Here is a 26451-nt window from a genome sequence, read left to right on the forward strand (position 1 = left end):
CTGATACTTCCTGTTCTGTCAGTGATGATAAGGAGGAGGCTGCTGGAAAGTGATCTGTATAGAATTACAGTAAAAGGTGACACCAGTTGTTAGCAAAGACAATAGCTGCTCAGCCTCCCGCTACCTGTAGAATAACGTTTGCACAGGTCACAGAGCATTCCTACAAATGTGTGTGATTGTGTCTATGTTAAAGATAAGCACACTCAGGTTCGTCCAGAGTGCAGCATTTGATTACCGGTGGCTGAAAAAGTCCCAGTACTTATCAGCTGCTGTATGTCCTGCAGGAAGTGGTGTATTCTTTACAGTCTGACACAGTGCTCTCTGCTGCCACATCTGTCCATGTCCAGGTTTTCTATGGGGATTTGCTACTGCTCTGGACAGTTCACGACATGGACAGAGGTGGCAGCAGAGAGCACTGTGTCAGACTGTAAAGAATACACCACTTCCTGCAGGACATACAACAGCTGATAAGTACTGGAAGGCTGGAGATTTTTTAATAGAAGTAAATGACAAATCTACATAATTTTCTCAGACCAAAACGTCTCCTTTACACCTTTACAGTTAAAATGTCAGAGACTCTCGCCCGTGTTGTTTGGAAATGTAAACAATTGCAGCCGAAATAGACACCGGGGATCCCTGAAATACTTGGCTTCACTGTGACAGAAGTAGAGAATGGTTTTCCCCCTATCCCCCTTCCCCTGTCCTGCTCTGCCCTTACTCTCTCATATGGTTCTCATATATTGTAAATCTCAGGCGTTTCCTGTTTAGTGAATAGTCCCCCCCCCCCCCCATGCATAAGACCTGCGTTACGCTGCAGCACTTTACTGCTCCATATTTATAGATCGGGCCGGGGACACCTTCCCTTAATAAGGAGTAAGCATTGGCATCGCTTTTCATAACTTGGATAATCCCCTCGAAAACGGCAGTCATCCGCAATGTGGGAGCAATCTGGGATGTTGGCTGCAGAACGCACAAAGGCGAATTCACACAACGGATGTAAACTTGATGCAGGTTTTGGAATATTGTATAGGACAGATAAATAAATCAGGACATAAAAGCCATATGGTGTTTGGGAACCTGATAGTCCACTCTAAGGGGGGATTTATCACTGACCTTGTGACAGGTTTCTGGCAGAAAAAAAGTTGCTAATGTTGTGCATGCTTTTTTGTGCAAAATTTTTTTTATTTTTTATTTGAAAGAAAATAAAAGGGGGGGGGCAGGGACTCAGCAAGAGGGTCAGGGACTCTCACAGCTCAATACATTTATTATACTCTAATCCAGAGGTGCTGAACCTTCCGCCCTCCAGCTATTGCAAAACTACAATTCCCATCATTCCTGGACAGCCTTCGGCTGTCCAGGCATGATGGGAATTGTAGTTTTGCAACAGCTGGACGGTTGAAGGTTCCCTATCTCTGCTCTAATCAAAGACGTTTTGCATTAAAAGGGAAACTATGAGTATCTACACGAATCTAACCTGCCGACATGACCCTATTGCACGCAGGGTGCTGAGGAGGATGGTATGTCTCTTACCTTCCTCCTCGGCACCGTTCCTGTGCCGTTAAGTAGTCAAATCCACGGTCTGGAGCACCGTTAGGAGCATTGCCCCGCCACCATCATGCTGAGCCAGCCCACTCCTTCTAATGAGAATCAATAGACCAGATCGGTGCTATGGGGGTGGGGCATTGCTCCTAACAGTGCTCTGGACTGTGGATTCAACTACTAACTGCACGGGAACAGCTCTGAGGAGGAAGCTATGAGACATACCGTCCTCCTCGGCGTCCCATACGCACTATGGGGCTATCAGTAGGTTAGATTGGTCTAACCTGCTAATAGTTTCTCTTTAAGGTAGACATGTAAGACCCTGGTCATAGTACCCCCCCCCCCTTTACTAGAGATGAGTTTTGTGGCGTAGTTAACCTTTCTTAGGTTGGGTGCAGAATGAGTTCAGCCCAACACATTCTCTGAGCCGGATGCCCTGATCCAGACGACCACTATCTGAGTGGTGATGATCTTTTTTGAAGTCCAAAAAAATTTGAACAAATTTTTACAGAATATTTGTGGCAAAATGGGTTCATGATGAACCAATTCGCTCATCGCTTTCCGCAATAGTAGCCGTACAAATATAATACCTATCAGGTTAATGCCTGTTCGCTCATATGCTATCCTTCTGAATGAAGGGGGATTGAGCATCTGTTAAGCTCCTTTGGTGGTAGCTTGTCTCCCCAAGAACAAAAGGAATAGGCAGCTGAAATTAACATGCCTCATCTTTTTCTCACTCAGTATCAAGTCGTGTTGGAATCTGCAGATTCAGTTGTTTTCTAATGTGTATAGGTGGCCGTTTTATCTTCCTGCAGTGCTCTGTCCCGCTCTTGCTTGGTTTGGGGAGGGAGCTGCACATTCAGATTAGATCTGGTGACATCAATGCTGCGGCTGCGGCTGCGGCCATGTTCAGTTTGGATGCAACTATAGAACCGCTCAGCAGTATCAGGACATTTGAAGCTTCTCTCTCTCTCTGGTTCTTACAGTCCAGAGGCTCATTACATGGTAGGACCAGTTGTGATAATCCCCTTGGAGTCATCCCTAATGAGGTTGGAAGACATAGAAGGTGACCAGGCAGGCAAGGCAACAAGTACTCCCAAGATCTGGGCCACCTGGCCGACTCCTTCTATGCGGAGTGGAAGTGATGTCAGCAGCCCGACCACTACTTTCATAGTAGAGCAGTGGTCGGTAACCAAGGCAAGGAGCAATATACAAAGGGAACCCTAGGCCAAGACATCCAATTAGTATATACACACCGCATCCGCTCTGGGTGTTCGTGTCACAAACAAAAATGCTGACTGACTTTTTCAACAAATGACACGACTAAACAGTTGGCCAAGTAGCTGGCCTAAGCGTGCGAAAGGAGGGACACCCCTCCGAAACGTGGCGTGACCAACCAAGCTACCGGCCTCCGGGATGGCACAGAAGTCTCTGCTGGATAGGATGCACAGGCTTTAGAGCGTCCCCACGGGACGGGAAGCCGTAGCCCTTTAATGTATCCGCACTCGGAAAAGTGATTGCAACGACCTGGTTGTGTCATTTGATTGAAAAGTGTATAAGTGCATGACATGAAAAACTCTCACCCAAGCCCTTTGTTTCATGAATCTAAAGTGGAACCATAATGGGCAGTAATACTCCGTCTTTCAGTGGCTGGTTATGTTCTAAACACTTCAACAGGTCAAACCCATCACTGAAGATAGAAGAGACCTGCCCAATGGTGTCCAAGCAGAAAAATCGAGACTGTACCTCAAGATCAGGTGTTTCCTGTATATTTCTGTATAGACTGGTTCGCACTATTTTACAATTTTTCCCAAAAATTTTTTAGAACTTTGCGCATCCCAACATGGACAAAAAGGATGAAATATTTCAAAGTCTTAAGAAGGATAGATCTGTGGATGAGATGTCACAGGGGCTGGAGACCCATACTATTCCCTCATTCTATAGAACCAGGCCTGTTTACTTCCAAAGTTTTATATTCCCGTTAAGAAAGTATTTTTTTTTAATCTTTTCCAAGAGTTTGACTTTGTAACTTGTGGATTCCCATAAAGTAATTGATCTGACATATTTCTCTTGTTGCCCTTGGCATTCTTTCTGTATTATTTTACCGAGCGTGATGGCTTCCAGAAGTTCACTACAACAAATGAAAAATTATGTAGAAACAGAAATATTCTAGATTTTTGTTCCCCCGCTCTGTTATACCTTGGGTCACTCGGAATTGCTATAATGGAAACTGATGCTGGGAGATTACCTCCGGCAAGAAGAAAACCATGTGGTGGGATGAGGGTAATGATGACCACACGTCACTCACATCATCTAATGGACTCCACATCATGGGAAACGGGTTATTGTTCAGAACCTCAAAGACGACTTTCCTGGTGTCTTACATAAGAGACGTGTTGGTTCTGATTAAAATGAATCTGCCAACACCATGGTCGGATGTATCTTGACTAGAGATGAGCGCAACTGGAGCATGCTCGATCTGATCACCGGTGGCTGAAGAAGTTGGATGCAGCCCTAGGGAGTCCTGAAAAACATGGATACGGCCTATGGCCTTTTTTGCTGGAGTTGCCCTTTAAAGTGGGATTACTATTTAAGCTAATATAGATGTAGGTCTTGTCAAGTTAAATATGCTTGGAAATACAATCAGGGGCGTAACTAGAAATGGCTGGGCCCCATAGCAAAGTTTTGATTGGTGCCCCCCGCCTTCCCGACTGACCACTACGCTGTCAAGTCTAGTCATAACTTCAAGCGCTTGTCAGGAGTGCTTGCATTTAAAGGGACATTTGCAGAACCCGGGAGGCCTGCTTGGCCACCTGCTGTTGCAAATGATGACAGCCCAGGGGGCCCAGTGTATTGCAGGAACGGGCAATGGGGCCCCTTGATGCAGTGGGCCCCATAGCAGCCGCTATGGCTGCTACAGTGGTAGTTACGCCCCTGAATACAATCATTTACCAAACTTGTCTTCTGATGCTGCTCTTTCTTTCCAATTGCTGACAGCTTGTTGTCTAGGTTACCGACCACCACTCTGCTCTAAAAGCAAAGGTCTGACTCATATATTTATATGGTTTACATCTGTTTTCATCTGTAAACCTTGAGAAATGAGGAGCAGGAGAAGGCCTTGCCTGCCTTGCTGTGCCACCTATGCCCGCCCATCAGGCAAGCGGAAGTTAGGCGTTACAATCTGCGGCGGGTTACAATCTGCACCTTTTCCGTGGAATACGCTTGAGGCGCATCCTTGATAAATCTTCCCCTATATCTCTATACATCTACATTATAGCTATATATACACCAGCCAGCCCACTGCTTTTAGATGGGAGGAAAAGAGCGGCATATCAGACAAGTTTGTAAATGATTGTAAGCGCAAATATATTTAACGTGGCCTACAAGTATAAGTAAATTAGCTGTGGAGTAATCACGGTACAAGGTACTGCACTGCAAATCCCACCCAGAGAGGTGGGATTACATTGCTGTACGGCCCCAGGAGCGTGACTGATTCGGCCACAAGGACCGCCCTGATGTCTGGTTTAGCCACAAGGACCACCCTGATGTCTGGTTTAGCCACAAGGACCACCCCGATGTCTGGTGCAGCCACAAGGACCACCTCGATGTCTAGTTCATCCAAAAGGACCGCCCTGATGTCTGGTTTAGCCACAAGGATTTCCCCAAAGTCTAGTTCAGTCACAAGGAACGCCCCGATGTATGGTTGAGCCACAAGGACCGCCTTCATGTCTAGTTCAGCCCCAAAGACTGCCCTGATGCCTAGTTCAGCCACAGGGAATGCCTCAATGTCTAGTTCAGCCGCAAGGACCGCGCTGATGTCTGGTTCAGCCACAAGGACTGCCCTGATGTCTAGCTTAGCCACAAGGACCACCCAGGTGTCTAGTTCAGCCACAGGGACCGCCATGCTGTCTGGTTAACCCACAAGGACCACCCTGATGCCTAGTTCAGCCACAAGAACCGCTCCAATGCTTAGTTCAGCCAGATTTGCATACAGCGTGGGAGTTAATAAAAGTAGGTTTGTGGGGGGATAGTGGGCAGGGACACAGACAATAGATATATGTTTGGGCAGCTTGTATTTAGCAGTATTAGCATGGCTTGGTAGGTAATAGAGATATTTTATCTTATTGGTTCCCTTTAAGTGCATAAAGGAAGTATATGATCATATAGGATCCATGCACTTGGGGAGAAAGCCAGCAATGGAACTTGTGTGTCCACCTCTGGATACCGCAGAAGGTGGTCATAGAAATCAGCAGGACAAAGGACAGCAGGGGGCGCTATATCATCAGTTGCCATAGATAAAATACTAATTTATATACATCATAATAATAATAATAATACACCCACTATTTCTCATGATATAACCCCATTACGTATTACAATCTATACAGGGAAATAACATCGGCATTTACTTAGAAATAAGTGTAAGATTTTTCTGTCTTCATAGAAAGTAAATGGGTTAATGTAATGAATGAAGCGGTGGAGCGCAGTGACTGCGGAGGGGACACGCCTAGTAAGAAACTGTTAGTCATCCGCTGCAGCTAACTAGGAGCAGATGGATCGCTTCACAAATATAATTCCAGACACATAACGTCTTCACTTCTGCTGTCCCCAACGTTCTCCCCGGCCTCCAGATGATGAGAACCGAAGGGCAGGACGGCCTCGCACACAGGCTGGGGATAGAAAGCCCGGCACAGAAGGAGCGCCGCGCTGCTTGTAACTTTTATTGTTTGGCTTCAGATTTTCTGCCGGTTTTATGACCCGACAAGTCGCAGTTTGCGCAGAGTACAGGTTATCAGAGCCGCAAGAAACCTATAAATAAAGGAGGAAAGCTGTGAGATGCGCGAAAGTAATAACAAAATGTACTTACCTATCTTTGTGTCTCCACGTCGCCACTCCCGAGTCCCGCTGACAGCCGCCGGATGTCATTTCAGCTGAAATCTGAGCACCCCCCGCCTTCCTTTTTGAATTTCATGGGACTTCTCCTTTAATTCCTTAATTTATATAGCGCCATCTTATTCTGCAGCACCATTCATAGCTTGTCATTGCTTAAACAGTCCCTGTCCCCATTGGGCTCACAATCTAAAAACCAAGAGGTCCGACCGCCCTCTATATTAGATCTACAGTACATTTACATATACTTGATTTTCCCAGTCCAGAAGAAATCGTCAGCCGCCATTGTGGTGACTCGTACAGCCCCTGTAAGGTGCGCTGTGAATGGGTGAAGAGTGCATATTAAAAAAGTAAAGAGAGAAATGATAGGACAGAAGAAGAAAACATGCTCATTGGTCTACAGATCCATGTGACATACAAACAAATGCTAACCCTTTCAGTTCTACAGCTGTGCATCTACTAAGTGCATAGACTTACAATAGCGACATCTTGTGGCAAAACTTTAACACTACTACATCACCACTTACTTACAAAAAGTACAGACTTTTTCGAATGGTGTAACTACTAGCAACACCCATGGTGGGACACCACACCATTACTTACGCAGTGCTGAAGTATCTTACTCTCTCCAGTTATGTTTCTAGCGGTGTTCTGCATAACTCACCTAAATAGTGCTAAGAAAAAAAAAAGGATCTAACATGTTGATATCTGGAATGCCTATCCATAGTCTCCCCCATTATCTGCTTTTGGGGGGTGAACTAGGTGGTTGACTAGCGCTGCCAAGATCAGTAGGTGACTTAAAGGGCTTAAAGGGTAATTTACCAAAAATGTTTTCTTTTAAATTAACTGGTGCCAGAAAGTCTTCCAGTACGTATCAGCTGCTGCATGTCCTGCAGGAATTAATGTATTCTTTCCACTTGGAAAGCAGAAGAGGTTTTCTATGGGGATTTGCTACTGCTGTGGACAGTTCCTGACATGGAATCATGAAGTAAAACAGCTGATGGAAGACTGGAGATTTTTTAATAGAAGTAAATTACAAATCTCTGGCTTCAGTTGGTTTGAAAAAAAAAAAAAAAAAATTGGTGAGCTACCCCTTTTAAGCTGCAAATTCTGTGCAGTGAACAAAGAGAAGCCGAGAAGACATTAGTAGTGTGAAACTCCATGGGATCTGTGTAGTCTGACAGAAACTCAAAAGCAGCGTGATAAGCACCATTATAATACATAACAGCAGCATAAGGATATAAAACAATAAGAGAAAAAGTATTTACTGCAAACTTGTCTTTATTCCATTCTGACCTGGTCACCTGGTTGGATGATGGACGTCTAGCCCGAAACTAACGTCATAGGGGCACACCTTCCCCCCCATACCTCTCCCCCATATGTTTCCATGAAATATAGCCAGGTTTGCTGTATATTTTATGGTGAGTGCATACTTTTTCTCTTGTATTTTGAGATATTGCTTTGGTCTCTAATTCATACGTCTGCGTAACTACTGAAGGCTCCTTTTGAACCGCAGTCTCTTCGCGCGATAACGATCGAGTTCGCACGATAATCGTACGTGTAAACGCAGCGAACGATCAAACAAGGAGGGAGAAATCGTTCATTTTGATCTTTCAACAAGTTCTCAAATCGTCGTTGATCGTTCGCAAAAAATTCGCAGATCGTTCCGTGTGAACAGTCGTTCGTCGATTTAACCAATGTGTGAGATAGGCTTAAGCGATCGCAAAACGATTTTCCGTACGATATATCGTATTGTTGAAACGCTGATAGTTATTAAAAAAAATCGTTACTCTGACATCGTTAATCGTACGATCGGGCGAATTATCGTTCCGTGTAAACGTAGCATTACATTGTTACATGGTATAGCACCTGGGATAGATATTGTATTCCACAGGTGCCCATCATACTATTACACGGGACAATTATCGTGCAAAAAATCGTTATATCGTTCGAATGTAAACGTTCTGACTAATCACAGGCAACGATAGAAAAATCGTTTGTGTGTCGTTTAGATCTGAACCTAAAATCATTGCTAATTGTTCGCTGTAATTCCACATTCGTTTGCTCAAATTCCGCATTTATTCCCTAATCGTTCAGTGTAATTGCACATTGTTCATTGTTTCGTTGGGATCAGAAGGAGTAAACGATCGTAGTAACGATCTCAATAACGATCGTTGTAATGACCGTATCTAACGACCATCGTTCTGTGTAATATGGTGAACGATTTCAGGTTAACGATAAACAATCTCGTTTGCGATCGTTTATCGTTAGTCGTTAATCGTTAAAAATTGCTCCATGTAATAAGACCCTTAGACTAAAGTTATCCGAACCCTCTGACTTCAGTTGACTGTGTACAGCGTATGTGGCCTCCCGGCTCCCACCAGTTGATCATGGCTTTAGCCACTCCCCGCATGTAGATAATAAAGCAGGAAATCTGCTCAGCTTGGACCCCAGATACAGCAGGGGATTGGGGCAGGTAAGGGCCCTATTCCACGCGCCCGATCAACAGTGTAAACGAGCGCCGATCCGCTATTCCACGGCCCGATGATCGTTTAGCGAGGGCTGCAGGGACATCGTTACCGATGTCCTTGCAGCCCTTGCAGCATACATTACCTAGCAGGGCTTCTCCTCCGCTCCGTCTTCCTCCCCGGGTCCTGCGGCTATTCCACAAGCGATGCGTGGTGGGTGACCGTTGATTTTAGGTTTGGGCCTAAATAAACGATCAGTCGATGACACAATCATCGGCTGATCGTGTTCTCTATTCCACGGGACGATAATCGTCCGAATTGGGCCGATTCTGCGATTATCGCTCCGTGGAATAGACCCCTAAGTATAAGTAGGTAGATAGCAGAAGCCATTACTGGGTTTCCAGCATTAGAAAAACATGGTTGCCATCTTCCAAAAACAGCTCCACCCCTGTTCTTCAGGTTGTTTGTCATATTACAACTTGGCTCCATTCACTTCAGTGGAGCTGACCTGCAATACCATACACAAACTGAGGACAAGAGTGGCGCTCTTAGTTTTAGTGCATTTACTGCTAAGTTGCTTATTAAGAAACCCTCCGAAAATAATCTCTCTCCGCTTCATGGAGTTGTATGCAGTGTGCGCGCTCAGCCGCTGCTCCGTGTAACTCCACGCCGCACACATGCTATCCATTATCATCTAATGTTACTAATATACACTGTTTTAATAAGCAATTAAATATGTTAATTTTTTCCCCCTCTTTTTAAACAAATGAGACATTCTAAGTGATCCTTCCTGAGTATTACAGACAATGCCCCTCTATTCTCCTACACCACCCCCAGCCTAAGGCATAAGGAAAAAAGTCAAAAAGTGTAATCAAATAAATATACAAAATTACACTATAACCCTCCAGATCACATACCAGGGCCGTTCACTTCAGGGGGTGTAACCTCTCCGTCCCCTCTTACCGTTTACTAAATAAATTCCTTTCTCTTACTAATGCTCCAAAATAACTTCACTCTGTCCGTTCCTTACGGCGCAGGACGGATTCAACAGAAAATCGGAGTAAAAATTCTGAACTAGGTGTGGACTGGAAGCAAAGTTTCCTTCCTAACAGAGCTGTGGAGTGGGAGTCATGGAGTTGGAGTTGGAAATGGTTTTGGCTGGAGTCAAAGTCATGGAGTTGAAGTCTAAGCTGGTTTTGGCTTGAGTCGGAGTAGAGATTTGGAATCGGAATTGGTTTTGGTTCGAGATTAAATTAGAGCTGGTTTTGGCTGAAGTTGGAGTCATGTAATTGAAGTTGGTGCTGGTTTTGGCTGGAGTCAGAGTCATGGAGTTCAAGTCTAAACTGGTTTTGGCTTGAGTCAGAGTATGGAGTTGGAATCAGAACTAGTTTTGGTTGGAGTTTGAATGGGAGCTCGTTTTGGCTGGAGTCAGAGTTGGTTTTAACTGGAGTTGGACTCAGAGTTAAATTTGGTGCTTGTTTTTGCTGGAGTCAGAGTCATGGAGTTGAAGTCTAAGCTGGTTTTGTCTGGAGTCCAAGTAGAGAGTTGGAATCGGAATTGGTTTTGGTTAGAGTTGAAATTAGAGCTGGTTTTGACTGAAGTTGGAGTCATTTAGTTGAAGTTAGTGCTGGTTTTGGTTGGAGTCAGAGTCATGGAGTGGAAGTCTAAACTGGTTTTGGCTTGAGTCGGAGTATGGAGTTGGAATCAGAACTAGTTTTGGTTGGAGTTGGAATAGGAGCTCGTTTTGGCTGGAGTCAGAGTTGGTTTTAACTGGAGTTGGACTCATAAAGTTGAATTTGGTGCTTGTTTTTGCTGGAGTCAGAGTCATGGAGTTGCAATCTGAACTAGTTTTTACTGGAGTCAGAGTCATGGAGTTGGAGTTGGGGCTGGTTTTTGAGTCAGAGTCATGGAGTTTGGGCTGGTTTTCGCTTGAGTCAGAGTCATGGAGTTGGAGTTGGTGCTGGTTTTTGCTGGAGCTGGAGTGAAAGGGTTGAAGTCAGAGCTAGTTTTGGCTGTAGTAGGAAGAAATGCACTGGCACCGACTCCAGCTTAAAAAATATACAAATCTATCCTATTTACATTGTATGATTGACGTAATATTTATAGAAAAAAAAAAAAAAAATGTTATTTATAAATAACAAAACTGAGCGCACAATGAGCGATTCCCACGTACCTGACATTGCCAGAGATGTTGCCCCTGTGGTTACTGCTTTACCACCAACCCAAGTTAGTATAGAGAGGTCGTTCTCTTCTCACAATAATTACGTCAGATTTAGGCAATGCTTCTTCTGGAGACAAATTCATAGGTTTCTTATAAAAAAGTGACAAAAATTCATAGATTCTGGTGCAACCCCCCCCCCCCCCCCTTTTATTATCCTATAGATATGCTGCCTCATTTATAGGTCAGGCACGAGCAGTCAGCCTTTCTGTGGTGAGGCGGCTTCTGGAAGCTTTAGCTGCTCAGGCATGATGTGAGTTGTAGTTTTGCAACACCCGGAGGGCCGCAGGTTTTTCATCGCTATTCTATCAGAAACCTTTTTTTTTTTTTTTTTTTTGCTAAATTAAAAACTCTTTAAAAAAATCAGCTTTGCCCCTTTCCCTCTGGATCTCTGTACTTGCGACATCATTACCAGATGTAACCTTGTGTGGCCTTCACATTGAGCTGCATCATCATCATCACCATAATCATCACGGTTGTGGAGCCGGCGCAGCGGCCCCGGCGTTGGGATTTAGCTGCAGGCGAGGCCCCTGCTTCCTGTAATCAGCGGCTTCGGCTTTGTGTTCTTTGTGAGATCTCGGGATTGGAGACCCGACTTGTTCCCTCTGACCCCTGATTGCTCCGTATAATTATCACTTCCACCTCTTTGTTACCTCTTTATATGACCTGATGAAGTTTTCCTTCTTTTACGTCTTTTGTTGTCATAAGAATTTTTTAAAATATAAAATTCTACTTTAGTTCTTAGTTTTTTTGTGCACATTTATCAATGTAGTTGTGTCAGCTTTTTTTTTTACCCTAAAAAGTAGCAAATCATGGGAATATTTGTGCAAAAGAGTGCGACTTTTCTGAGCAATCACCAGTTTAGACAACTGGTTCACTAGGGGTCCTCAATTTTAGAACTTATTTACTGCTACTTAAGCAAAAATAAGGTTTTATACACCAGCACAGAAAGGAATTCTTTACTGTAAGAGCAGTGAGGCTATGGAACTCTCTACAGATTCTTTACTGTAAGAGCAGCAAGACTGTGGTGCTCTCTATAGATTAGGAAAGTTACAGTGTATCTTTATAGCAACATGCAGTTACAAACTTCAGTGATGCATATCGCTATTCAGCAGACGCCAAACCACTTCACATAGACTAACTAGACATGGCGGTCATTTCACGCACACACGCGCTTCATCAGATGAACATCCGATGAAGCGCGCATGCGCGCGAAATGCCCGTCATGTCTGGTTTGTCTATGTGAAGTGGTTTGGTGTCTGCTGAATAGTGATATGCACCACTGAAGTTTGTAACTGCACGTTGGAATAAAGATACACTGTAACTTTCCGGTGAGTGCCCTCAGCTTTTACTTTGACCTCAAGACATGTATTCTGGTGCGAGACGTTTTGTAGTTTTGATGACATGTGACCATTTTTCATACTGAATTTTACTGCAGACTGGTCCCATATATCTGAATGCAAAAGGACTTGTAAAAACATCAGGATCGGTCCCTAACTCCATTAACCATTTATTGACCATCTTTTTTTATCATTAAGTTGAAAAATCTGTCACTTTTTTGCCCACTAACTTTAGATCAGAGTTTATAAAACAACATTTATTCTTTAAAGGGTTTTTCCACTCAAACATAATTTTTGATATGCTGCTGCCCATGGTGAGACTAACAATTCCTTCCATACTTATCATACTTATCATCTATTCAGTCTCCTTCCCCCAGTTCTCAGCTGAAAACACTAAAATCTGTGTGTGAGCTTTTCTCTATGTCTCCCCCTCCTCCCTTCTGAGACGGCTGATGTAAACCAGTCCCTGGCAGGCTTTATCTGCAACATTGTAGCTTCTTTGTAATCCTGGGGGGGTTAACCAGAGGTCAGGTTGCTGATAAACTCACTGTGATTAAAAGTTTATTCAGTGTTAGGAAAACATGGCCACTTTCTTCCAGAGACAGCATCGCTCTTGTCTCCAGTTGAGGTGAGGTTTGCTGTTAAGCTCCATTCACGTCAACGTAATTGAGTTGCAAAACCTGCACTCAAACTGGAGACAAGGGTGGTGCTGTCTCTGGAAGAAAGTGGCCATGTTTTTCTAACACTTAGCCTGCCCCCTACTGTTTTGATAACTTTCTTTGTTGCTCGTGAAAAACTTGAATTCACTTTTTTTTTTTTAAACTCTTTTTTTAATGTATTTATTTTGTTTGGCTTGTAGAAACGTCTACAAGGATTACCGCTGCCTGGAGCTCGCCTGTGACTCCCAGGAAGAAGTGGAGAGCTGGAAAGCTTCTTTGCTCCGTGCTGGGGTATATCCTGATAGGGGGGTAAGGAATTAATATTTTTTTTAATGTTTTTTTGTGTTACCTTCTGTTCTCAGAATTTTGATCCTCAGTAAAAATGAAAAAGCATTAGAAAATTTGCATCCAGCTATTAGGGTGTCTGAGTACATGGAGCGATGATCTGTCCAATTTGGTTGATCGTTGTCCTTTAGACCTGCTTTAGAATCATTGGCCGTGCATCTCTATGTGTAGTTGTGGCCGGCCGATGGCTCTTGACAGTGTAAAAATTATAAGGTTAATACTTACCTATCCTCCCCCGGTGTCCTGTCCTGCTGCCTATACTCATGTTCCCCGATCACTGCTGACTCAGCTGGCCTGGTCTCTTCAGTGACAGGCTGGTCAGCCAATCACTGGCTGCAGCACTGTCCTGTCTCAGTCAGTGATTGGCTGAGCAGCTTGTCACTAAAGAGACTGGGCCAGAAGAGTCAGCAGTGAGCAAGGAACACGGGCAAAGGCTGCAGGACACAGGACACTGAAGGAGAATAGGTAAGTATAAACGTTATTATTTTTAATGTAAAAAGCAAGGGCTGCACAGACATCACTAACTATATATATATATATATATATATATATATATATATATATATATGTGTGTATATATACACACATATACACATATACATACACACACAGCCCTTGCTACATAATAAACAAGCTCTGTATGGGCTTAGGGAGCTCGCTTACAGTGTGGGGTCGTAACCTATCATGTAACAAATATCAGCCGCAGTTCAGGTTCCAAACTGCTGACACTGTTAGCTGCTGTAAGGTTAAGGAGACAAATGGTACCTTTCATATATCTGTCTGTGTTTCCATACTGTAGAAAAATGCTTTTATTCTGCAGTGCAAAGTGTCAGAGATGTTCCGAAGCTCATGAAGTGCCTCAAGCTGGGATGCCTTCTCGCTCCCCTTCCCATCCCTGTCCCTGCTTGAGACTCTGCTTCTAGCTTAAACTCACTCTCTATCAAACTGGGACAGATGTATGAGAGGGAGCGAGGAGTCTCTCCAGCATGTAGCATAGCAGGACCACTGGAGAATAAAAGCCCTTTTCTATGTTCTGGAAGCACAGACAGATATATGACAGGTACCATGTGCCTCCTTGTCCTAATAGCATCTAACAGTGTCAGCATTTGGAATGGGAATTACAGTTGACGGATTCACATTACTAAAAGGTAAAATCAGTCAACTTGAATAAAAGCAACAGCCATTCGCTGGGGGGCTTCATGGGTGCAATACCCACCATGGTGCACCTACCTACATGCAAGCCTGAGACCACCATGCACAATGCAGTGAGCACCATCACTTCAGACATGTCAGATGGATCTGGTTTCATTGGATGACGTGAGCGTGCTCCATAGTGGTGGTGGTGGTGGGGGGTCCTATCTGCCATACAGACTCTTGTAGCTTTTTTATTGGTCTAGTTTTTGCACTTTACTATGTAAGATGCTAAATCAGGGACGGCGTCAGCACAGGGCTTCCCTAGGCAAGTGCCTCTAGGGGCCCAGAGGGGAGAGGAGCCCGGTGTTCTATTGTTCAGTCCGCTCATTGTAGTGCAGAGTGAACATCTGAACATCAGAAGACACAGGAGACGGTGCAGGACCTGCAGAGAGAGAGAGAGAGAGAAAAGGGTGAAGGACCTGATCACATGACCTGAAGGTCCTCAACCATACAGTATGGAGAGCAGCTGGACAGAGAGGAAGAGGTGGTAAGTGGTGTGTTTCAGTTTCAGTTAGTCAGTGGCAGTCAGTCTGTGTCAGTCAGTTAGTGTCAATAATGTGTGTTTGTGAGGGGCCCGCTGAGGCTCTGTCACCAATGACCCGCAAAAACCTGGAGCCGGCCCTGTGCTAAATGCTTCTCTGCACTGATGCAGCATCCGGTACGGGCACAGTATAACGCCGGGAGCGTCCACGTCTGATGCTTAGCCACATGAGAACCCGGCTCAGGTATTCTGCCTCCCAAGTCGCATTAAAATCCGTATTATTGCTTTCCTTTTTTTTCCCAAACAATGTGTGTCGGAGCGCCGGGAGCAAATCCCGTCCCGCTCCTGGTCAGCCTTAGAACAGGATATCCATTTACCAGCAAGCTCAGCACCGGCTTTATGTATCTACAGAGTATCCAAACACAAGGCCGGCTCTCAGCTATAACTGCGGCTTTGTGTCCCGGCTTTCCAGTCTGGCTTTCTCCGAGGTGCACCCATGTTTGTCTTGGCTCGGCTCCACGGGACGTGGGACATAGAGAAATTCCTATACGCAGCTATAAATGGACGGCTTACACGGTTCACATCTTTGTTTGCTTACTCGCAGCCTCTCGCTCCCTCCATACCCCCCATGGTCTTCTGATTTCTTTCTAAGATCTGAACACATGTTCCCTTGAATCCCGCATACACCGCAGCCGGTGGATTCCACCGACCTGGAATTCGCTCATCCCGTTTTCTCGCAGATCTACGATTTTGAGGAGAAAGAAAATATTTAGGGAATAAGTGGTCGTGTCGCTAAGGCTGCGGTCACACATGGGGGAGGTCCAGGTGTCAGGAGTATTTCCTGATGTATACCCTGGACGAGACGCAGCCAATGTATTACAGTACATGACATATATCGGCCATTGTAAAAAAAATAATAAAAAATCTCCTATATATACTGTATACCATATCCAGCTATTGTAAAGGGACACCCTGTTGGCACACACACTGGATATATTCTTTCCTGTGAATTTCCCGAGCTTTACAGACGCACTCCAGGAATTCTTTTTGTGCTTATATAGTGCAGCATTGGCTATTATTAGAGAATATGTAGAGGCTCTTGTGTATGACTTATGCTTAAAGGGGTACTCCAGCAGAAAAAAACTGATATCAGAAAAATATATAGGTTTATGTCTAGTTAAAAATCTCCAGTCTTCCAGTACTTATCGGCTGCTGTATGTCCTGCAGGAAGTGGTTTATTATTTCCAGTCTGACACAGTGCTCTCTGCTGACACCCCTGTCCATGTCAGGAACTGTCCAGAGCAGCAGCAAATCCTCATAGATAATGTCTCCAGCTCTGGACAGTTCCTGACATGGCCAGAGGTGGCAGCAGAGAGCACTGTGTCAGACTGGAGAAAATACACCACTTTCTGCAGAACATACAGCATCTGATAAGTACTGGAAGACTGGAGATTTTTAAATAAAAGTAGTTTACAAATCACTATAACATACTGACACCAATTTATTTGTAAAAAGAAAAAAATTGTCGGAGTACTCCTTTAACTGATGGGGTAGATATGGGTTTTCTCCCATCTTGGTTCTTATTTTCCCACTTAATCATTTACTTCAATTGAAAGATCTCTAGTCTTTTAGTACTTATCAGCTGCTGTGTGTCCTGCAGGAAATGGTGTTTTCTCTCCAGTCTGACACAGTGCTCTCTGCTGCCACCTCTGTCCATGTCAGGAACTGTCCAGAGCAGGAGAGGTTTTCTATGGGGATTTGCTGCTGCTCTGGACAGTTCCTGACATGGACAGAGGTGGCAGCAGAGAGCACTGTGTCAGACTGCAGAGAATACACCACTTCCTGCAGGATATACAACAGCTGATAAGTATGGAAAGACGAGATTTTTAAATAGAAGTAAAATACAAATCTATATAACTTTCTGAAACCAGTTGATTTAAAAGAACATTTTTGCCTGAGTACCCCTTTAAGAACCTGTACTGTATGTGATGTGAGACAGTGATAAAGCATGTGCGTCCGTCCAGCCCACATGTTCTGGCGGTTGTTGGTTTCTGATTCACATTTAGTCACCAGAATGTCCCAGGTTTTCTGGTAAGAACGTATACTCAGTGTTATTGTTTGCTAACCCTTGTCCGATCATAAGACGTCTATTGCTCATTGGACACAAGTGCAAGAATAAGAAGCAAAAAAATACAAAAAAAATGTTTTACGTCTACGACTAAAAATAAGCCTGCGGTAAAGGTGTAAGATTTGCCGCAGTCCCTGGTACAGATAGACTCTGGATGTACTATGTAGCGTTCCTTGTCGCGACCCCTCCGTCTCTGTCCCTTGGTTGGGCCCGGGCTGTACCATCGCCAAGATTCCTGTAAAGAAGCTGAGGACCAGCAGGTTAACCTGACTCTACAATCGAGCAGGAAAGAAATTCAAAGAGAACTTCAAAGACTTTTCCGGGGACTGTGTCAGTCTGCTGAACCTTGCCCCTCTCTATAGTAGGCATCATACTTCTTGTCTCTTACCTATACCCCACCCTGTTAGTTTTATGAATTAACCTCTTGACCCCTTTACTGCAAAATATGGTCTAGATTAAACATCTGGTTTTCTCTTCATCTCCATTGCGCTGATCGTTCCCGGAGAGCAGGAGGACGTGCGCTGTAGTTACTCATACATGTGGGCTCTGTAGGTTGTCTCCTCGGCTCTGAGTCCTCTCTAGCGATTGTTTTAGTATCTTTATTAATATATATTCTGCTTAGAAGAATGATCTCTGATGTCACCTTTCAGATCTAACTTTCCCTTTAAGTCAGGGCTTGACTCCAATTTTTGTCAGTCCAGAAACATCTCCAGGAGAGGTGACCATCTGTAGGCAGCTGCGTAGGGTTATTGCCCCTCGTCGGTAGAGAGCAGGGTGATGGCTGGCTGCTATAGTCGTGGGACCAAAGAGCTCTCAGTCCCACATGCGTGTCATTGGTTATATCCAGAGATGTCGATTAAAACTTTTCAAGTTTTTTTTATTTTTTTTTACATGACGGTAGAACTGTAATCCTATGTACAAAAAGTTCTATCACCACCTTTAAAGTGGTATTCCAGGAAAAATACATTTTTCCCCTATCCACAGGATTGGCGAAAAGTAGTTCCGACCTCTGTACCCCCCATTGATCTCCATATGAATAGAGCTGCGGATATGGTATGTGACCCACGGCTCTATTCATTCCTATGGAGGTGACAGAAAGAGCCGAGTACACAGGGAGAGCGATGTGCTTGGCTCTTTCTGTCTTTCCATAGGAATGAATAGAGCCAGTGTCGGACTGGAGTACCTTGGGCCCACCAGGGGAAATCATTCTTGGGGCCCACCCTTCTGCCACCACACTTATCTATGGTAACATTAATAAAGGTACATTAACACGGCGTGATATGGGGCAGTGTAGGGCTGCAAATGATTGCTAATCAGCAGGGCAGGAATATATAGAGATGTACAGCCGACAGCAATGATCTTAGCCGCACAAAAGATCAAATCAGCCGACTATGGGGCATTTGCTTGCATGTCAGCCAATCTCTGGCACTTTTACATGGGCCGATCATCGGCTGAATAGACTTCCTAGGAGCACTTGTTACCGATTATTGGCCGGTGTAATCGCGCTATAAGACAATTTTCTTTGCATGATAACACTGTATGCTACCAATAACACCAGTATATAAAGAGCAAATATCCCCACACATATTACCGCTATACTGTTACTGACCAAATCCTGTATACTGAGACCAAAATTACCAGTACACAAGGGGGAAATATTACCGCCACACCACAACCATCACCACCATATTGTTACTGACCAAATCTGGTATACTAAGACCAATGAACACCGCACCAGATTACAAGTAACAAATAATACCCCCACATACTGACTAACACCGCCATTTACTGACTAACACCCCCACATACTGACTAACACCACCGCTGCTACTGAATAAAATCCTCTGAACAAAGATCAATATCCCCTCATACAGTCATATAGAGGTAGCCCCAGCTCTACACCATATACATTACGGTGCACATAGATTTAGTGACTCACAGGGGACGTCTTCTCTGATCGGAGTTCTTCCCTTTTCATCTTCTTCTCCATCTGCCCTGGGCCCTTATGAGAACTTCTCCGAGCCACGAATCCACAGAATCTGCCAGACAGACATATTAGGCTCCTCACTCTGTCACCATCCTCATCTCTCTACAAACTGCACATCTGTATTGGCCTCTTTACACCTTCTCTCAGTGGTTAGCCCTGACTATTGTGTGTGTGTGTGTTCATATATATATATATATATATATATATATATATATATATATATATTGTGCACACACCTTGTAGATGGCCCCTTGTTCAGTCCTCCATATAGATGGCCCTGTGTCCCTGTGTGCCTCTACTATAGTAGAGATCCCCCTCTGTGTAATCCCTTTATAGTAGATGACAACCTCTGTGCATTCCCTATTATCAGGGGTAGGGAACCTTGGCTCTCCAGCTGTTGCAAAACTACAACTCCCTTCATGCCTGCAACAACTGCAACAGCTGGAGATCCAAGGTTCCCTATTCCTGCCCTATAGTATATGGCCCCCTCTGTGTAGTCCCCTTATAGATGACCCCTCTGTGTAGTCCACTAAAGTAGATGCCCCCTATAGCCTATTGTATACACACCGCACCCAGTATAGTTAACCTTATAGATGCCCCCCATTGTTGTCCCCCTCTGTGTAATGCCCTTTATAGATGCCTCCTCAGTGTTGTCCTCCTTATAAATTGCCCCATCCAGTGTCCCTTATAGATGGCTCCCTGTGTTATCCCCCTTATAACTGGCCCGCTTGTGTTATCCATCCCCACATATAGATAGCCCCCTTATGTTGTCCATCCCTACCCCCCATATAGCCCCTTATGTTGTCTATTCCCCCGTATAGCCCCCTTATGTTGTCCTTGCCCCATATAGCCCCCTTAAGTTTTCCTTCCCCTGTATACAGCCCCTTATGTTGTCCTCCCCTGTATACAGCCCCTTATGTTGTCCTCCCCCTGTATACAGCCCCTTATGTTGTCCTCCCCAGTATACAGCCCCTTATGTTGTCCTCCCCCTGTATACAGCCCCTTATGTTGTCCTCCCCCTGTTTATAGCCCCCCTTATGTTGTCCCCCCCCTGTATACAGCCCCTTATGTTGTCCTTCCCTGTATACAGCCCCCCTTGTGTTGTCCTCCCCCTGTATACAGCCCCCCTTATGTTTTCCTTCCCTGTATACAGCCCCCCTTATGTTGTCCTCCACCCTGTATACAGCCCCCCTTATGTTGTCCTCCCCTGTATACAGCCCCCTTATGTTGTTCTCCCCCTGTATACAGCCCCCCTTATGTTGTCCTCCCCTTGTATACAGCCCCCCTTATGTTGTTCTCCCCCTGTATACAGCCCCCCTTATGTTGTCCTCCCCTTGTATACAGCCCCCCTTATGTTGTTCTCCCCCTGTATACAGCCCCCCTATGTTGTCCTCCCCTGTATACAGCCCCCCTTATGTTGTTCTCCCCCTGTATACAGCCCCCCTTATGTTGTTCTCCCCCTGTATATAGCCCCCCTTATGTTGTTCTCCCCCTGTATACAGCCCCCCTATGTTGTCCTCCCCTGTATACAGCCCCCCTTATGTTGTCCTCCACCCTGTATACAGCCTCCCTTATGTTGTCCTCCCCCTGTATATAGCCCCCCTCATGTTGTCCTCCCCCTGTATACAGACCCTTATGTTGTCCTCCCCCTGTATATAGCCCCCCTTATGTTGTTCTCCCCCTGTATACAGCCCCTTATGTTGTCCTCCCCCTGTATATAGCCCCCCTTATGTTGTCCTCCCCTGTATACAGCCCCCCTTATGTTGTTCTCCCCCTGTATACAGCCCCTTGTTGTCCTCCCCCTGTATACAGCCCCCTTATGCTGTCCTCCCCCTGTATACAGCCCCCCTTATGTTGTCCTCCCCCTGTATACAGACCCCCTTATGTTGTTCTCCCCCTGTATACAGCCCCTTGTTGTCCTCCCCCTGTATACAGCCCCCTTATGCTGTCCTCCCCCTGTATACAGACCCCCTTATGTTGTCCTCCCCCTGTATACAGCCCCCCCCCCCTTATCTTGCCCCCTCTGATAAAAAAAAAAACCACAAGACAACTCACCTAACCACACGATCCCCCGTCGGTCGCCGGTGTCCTCTTCTCTGACAGCAGCTCCGATGCGAAGTCCCGCCGGCGCCATCACTGACCTCAGTGTGCGCCGCGGTGGCTGGGACTTCCGGTATGCGCTGCATGAACCGGAAGTCCTAGCCGCCGCGGCGCACACTGAGGTCAGTGATGGCGCCGGCGGGACTTCGCAACGGAGCTTGCGTAACTCTTGTGATCGCAAGCAAATCTCTGCTTGCGGTCACAAGAGTGATTGACAGGGCGGGAAGCCGTAGGCTTCCCGCCCTGTCAATCACAACACTGCTTACATTTAACTGGAAGCGATTGTTGCGATCGCTTCCAGTTAAAAAGGGAGGAGCAAGGGGCCCACTCCAGCTCGGGGCCCACCGGGGGTTTCCCCGGCCCCCCGGTGGCCCAGTCCGAGCCTGAATAGAGCCGCGGGTCACGTGCCTTACCTGCAGCTCCATTTATAATACAGAGGTCAGACCCCCAACAATCTCCTACTTTTCCCCTATCCTGTGGTTTGGGAAAAAGGTTATTTTTCCTGAAATACCTCCTTAAAAGTGTTTTCCAGCGCTACAAAAACATGGCCACTTTTCCCCTCTCTTGTCTCCAGATTGGGTGCGGTTTCAAACTCAGTTCCATCAAAGTAAATGGAGCTTAATTGCAAACCGCACCTGAACTGGAGACAAGAGAGGGGGAAAAGTGGCCATGTTTTTGCAGGGCTGGATAACCCCTTTAAATTAGATGAGCCCCCAAAACCATTCTCTTTCCTTCCAGCCCATGGACTAGATCAAGAGGCCAGGGTGCCTACAAGTACGACCCGTATACACCAAGAACATGACATCGCACTATATACATACCCAACCAATGGCTCTCGTCTGACCTCTGATAAGACTTACTACACTTTTAGCTAATAGGAACATATCTACATTATCTGACGTAATCACTGTGTACAGTAGGTCTTAAATGGGGGAGGGGGTGTCCTTTTGGAGACCTCCTCTAGGTGGAGTAGGGGATCATATACTTCCTAGGACACAAGGTGAGCAAATCAACCGTTCAACCCCTGATTGGTTGATCTGTACCGCCAGTCACAACCCCTAGGCCTGCAGCGCCTCTCTTCTTCTGTTGTCTTCTGGATCTTCATCTTTGGCAGGCCTATAGCACAGATCCTCTAGACCCCGCTTCATGGACACCAAGCTGCCAGTATAAAAGTTGTTTTTAGCCTCAATACCTGCCCCAAGAGACTCAACAGACCCCGGGACAAGACATTCATTAAGGAACATAACAGAATGGTAGGGCTGTTTGGGGTGGGTGGGGGGTTGTCCAGTGGTAAAGATTTGCTTTAAGAAAGATAAGAAGAATGATCTAGAGAGAACAAAGATCTCTGGCTACAACTTATTTTCTCTCCCCCATTTGGGCAATAGAGGGGTGGAATCTAATAGTGAGTGTCGTATGGGCATCTGCCATTGGGTGGGTATCATGGCATCATCTTACCATCCAATGAATTCGCTCTCTATGTGAGATCTGAGACATTGGTGAAACCATACAGGACCAGTGCATTCCCAGGTTATGTGCCGTGTTCCAAGTGAATTTTTCTTTGTAATGGAAATTTCTGCAATGGATATGAGGACTTTATCTTCTGGGAATTTTCCAAGGTCAACGCGGGCAGATTATATATCGGGGAGCTGTGCAATTATAAAGGGAGGCGTCATATTGATCAGACTACAACATGAACTCATAGGATCCACCTATACTAGCTTCTCGATTTGTGATCCCCGATCTCCATGGTTGGCTGTAGGTCGGGCTGCACATGTAGTTCATATCAATCCTACGTTGACGTCTCCTTTCCTGAATGGCAGAATACAGATGGCGTTCTTATTTATTGAGTTCTTATTACAGGCGTTTTTAGTTACATTTATAGTAAGAGTTTCTCCTGACTTTTTCGGAGTAGCTGTGGGCTATTTAAGGTCAGACGGAGTAAGTTCATTGTAAAATATTCCAGATGTTTCTCTTAGATTGTCATTAAATTAATGATTTTCTCTGAAACGAGATTTTCCTCCATCGGAGATCAGATCATGAAAATTACCTTGCAAGTGGTCATAATAACCCGAGAAAATATTGTGCTTCATGTTGTCACAAGGGAGGGAGTAGCTCGGGAAGGGCCCGCGGGGCAGGTGTCCTGGCTGCTGGATACTGGGTGGCATCAACAGAGGCAAAGTGCCAGGGATAGGGCGGAAAACTGGCGGAAAGGCTAGATATATCGTTATTCCTCTGCTCAGAATGGTTGCGTCAGATGAAGATGAAGGAGAGGTATGGAGGAACCACTGAATTGTCAATAAACCCTCTGATTCTCAGTCTTATGGAACTTCATTCATGTTCAATGTCCTTGAATGAAGATTCAATATATATGTACTGCGCGGGCACTTAATTAGAGACCCCCATCTCCATAGTAGCACAGTGGAAAACGTTGGCTCATGGATGGAGTTGCTTCCTGCTGTCACATTGAACAACCCATTCTGTCTGCCTCTTGAGATGTCCAAGTGGTGTGCCACAAGGGTCTGTTCTGGGTCCTATTCTTTTTAATATGTTTGTAAGTGACATAGGAGAAGGTTTGGTAGGTAAAGTTTATCTGTTTGCTTATGACACTAAAGTTTGCAATAGGGTCGATATTCCTGGAGGTGTCTGTAATATGGAAAATGATTTAACTTTGCTAGAAAAGTGGTCCAAACAGTGGAAATTGAAGTTCAATGTTTCCAAATGTAAAATAATGCACTTGGGGAGGAGGAAACCTCTATCCGAGTATCACATCGGCAGTACTGTGTTGGAAAAGACTTCAGAAGAGAAGGATTTAGGGGTAGTGATTTCTGACAGCCTTAAAATGAGTCACCAGTGCAACCAGGCGGTGGGGAAAGCAAATCGTATGCTGGGCTGTATATATATATCATGGTATGCTGGGGTGTATATATATATATATATATATATATATATATATATATATATAATGGTATGCTGGGGTGTATATATATAATGGTATGCTGGGGTGTATATATATATATATAATGGTATGCTGGGGTGTATATATATAATGGTATGCTGGGGTGTATATACATATAATGGTATGCTGGGCTGTATATATATATATATATATATATATATATATATATATATATATATATATTGGTATGCTGGGGTGTACATACATATAATGGTATGCTGGGGTGTATATATATATATATATATATATATATATATATATATATATATATATATAATGGTATGCTGGGGTGTACATACATATAATGGTATGCCGGGCTGTATATATATAATGGTATGCTGGGCTGTATATATATACAGTATAATGGTATGCTGGGCTGTATAGCTAGAGGTATAACCAGTAGGAAGAGGAGGTTGTGATCCCGCTGTATAGAGCTCTAGTGAGGCCACATCTGGAATACTGTGTCCAGTTCTGGAGACCTCACCTAAAAAAGGACATTGATAAAATAGAACGGGTCCAAAGACGGCCACAAAAATGGTGGAGGGTGTGAGGCATAAACCATATCAGGAAAGACTTAAAGATTTGAATCTGTATAGTCTGGAGGAAAGAAGAGAAAGAGGGGGCATGATGGGAACCTTTAAGTATGTTAAAGGACTAAATAAGGTTCAGGAGGGAAGTGGTTTTAGTAAAAAACTGAGCTCAAGAACAAGAGGACACAGTGAGAGGTTAGTTGGGGGAAAGATCAGAAGCAATGTGAGAAAATATTATTTTACTGAAAAAGTAGTAGATACCTGGAACAAACTTCCAGCAGAGGTGGTTGGTAAATCTACAATAACAGACTTTAAACACGCCTGGGATAGACATACATCTATCCTAAGATAATAAGAAAGGAAATACTAAAAGGGCAGACTAGATGGACCCAGTGGTCTTTTTCTGCTGACAATCTTCTATGTTTCTATGTTCCATAGGATTAAGATCTGAGAACAGGGAAGTCTAGGAAAGCAAGAAAAACTTGCTATCATGTTCCTGGAACCAATTCGAGACAATACAGTCCTTGTGCATGATGTAATGTCCTTCTGATCACCACAGTGCTTAGCCTTATATCTATCCACAGGTATCAGAGGAGCCTGGGTGCACCAAGTAAACTTTCTCTCCCACCATTATAAACCCTTCACCAGCCTGAACTGTTCACACCTGACAGGAAGGGCTCATTAGTTCACGCTGGTTGCGCCAAAATGTGCTCCTCCCCATTACCACTCTCATCTACAAGGTGTCACAGAGATCTGGATTAATCTGACCGGCCATGTTTCTCTACAGAGATCTGGATCCATCTGACCGGCCATGTTTCTCTACAGAGATCTGGATCCATCTGACCGGCCATGTTTCTCTACAGAGATCTGGATCTATTTGTCCCGGCCATGTTTCTCTACAGAGATCTGGATCCATCTGACCGGCCATGTTTCTCTACAGAGATCTGGATCCATCTGACCGGCCATGTTTCTCCACAGAGATCTGGATCCATCTGACCGGCCATGTTTCTCCACAGAGATCTGGATCCATCTGACCGGCCATGTTTCTCTACAGAGATCTGGATCCATCTGACCGGCCATGTTTCTCTACAGAGATCTGGATCCATCTGACCGGCCATGTTTCTCTACAGAGATATGGATCCATCTGACCGGCCATGTTTCTCCACAGAGATCTGGATCCATCTGACCGGCCATGTTTCTCTACAGAGATCTGGATCCATCTGACCGGCCATGTTTATCTACAGAGATCTGGATCCATCTGACCGGCCATGTTTCTCCACAGAGATCTGGATCCATCTGACCGGCCATGTTTATCTACAGAGATCTGGATCCATCTGACCGGCCATGTTTATCTACAGAGATCTGGATCCATCTGACCGGCCATGTTTCTCTACAGAGATCTGGATCCATCTGACCGGCCATGTTTCTCTACAGAGATCTGGATCCATCTGACCGGCCATGTTTCTCCACAGAGATCTGGATCCATCTGACCGGCCATGTTTCTCTACAGAGATCTGGATCCATCTGACCGGCCATGTTTCTCCATAGAGATCTGGATTAATCTGACCGGCCATGTTTCTCTACAGAGATCTGGATCCATCTGACCGGCCATGTTT

The 26451-nt window shown here is 44.9% G+C and overlaps 1 protein-coding gene across 1 annotated transcript in view; it reads left to right on the forward strand.

Annotated features, from left to right (window-relative positions):
* The window catches only part of DNM3 (dynamin 3), a 143844-nt gene that overhangs the window by 97720 nt on the left and 19673 nt on the right, over positions 1 to 26451 (forward strand). The window contains exon 14 of the mRNA XM_069967985.1: positions 13315 to 13423. Within this exon, the coding sequence (XP_069824086.1) occupies positions 13315 to 13423 (109 nt within the window). The remainder of the gene's footprint in view (positions 1 to 13314; positions 13424 to 26451) is intronic.

Source organism: Dendropsophus ebraccatus, chromosome 4 (assembly GCF_027789765.1).
Source record: "Dendropsophus ebraccatus isolate aDenEbr1 chromosome 4, aDenEbr1.pat, whole genome shotgun sequence".
Taxonomy (NCBI): Eukaryota; Metazoa; Chordata; class Amphibia; order Anura; family Hylidae; genus Dendropsophus; species Dendropsophus ebraccatus.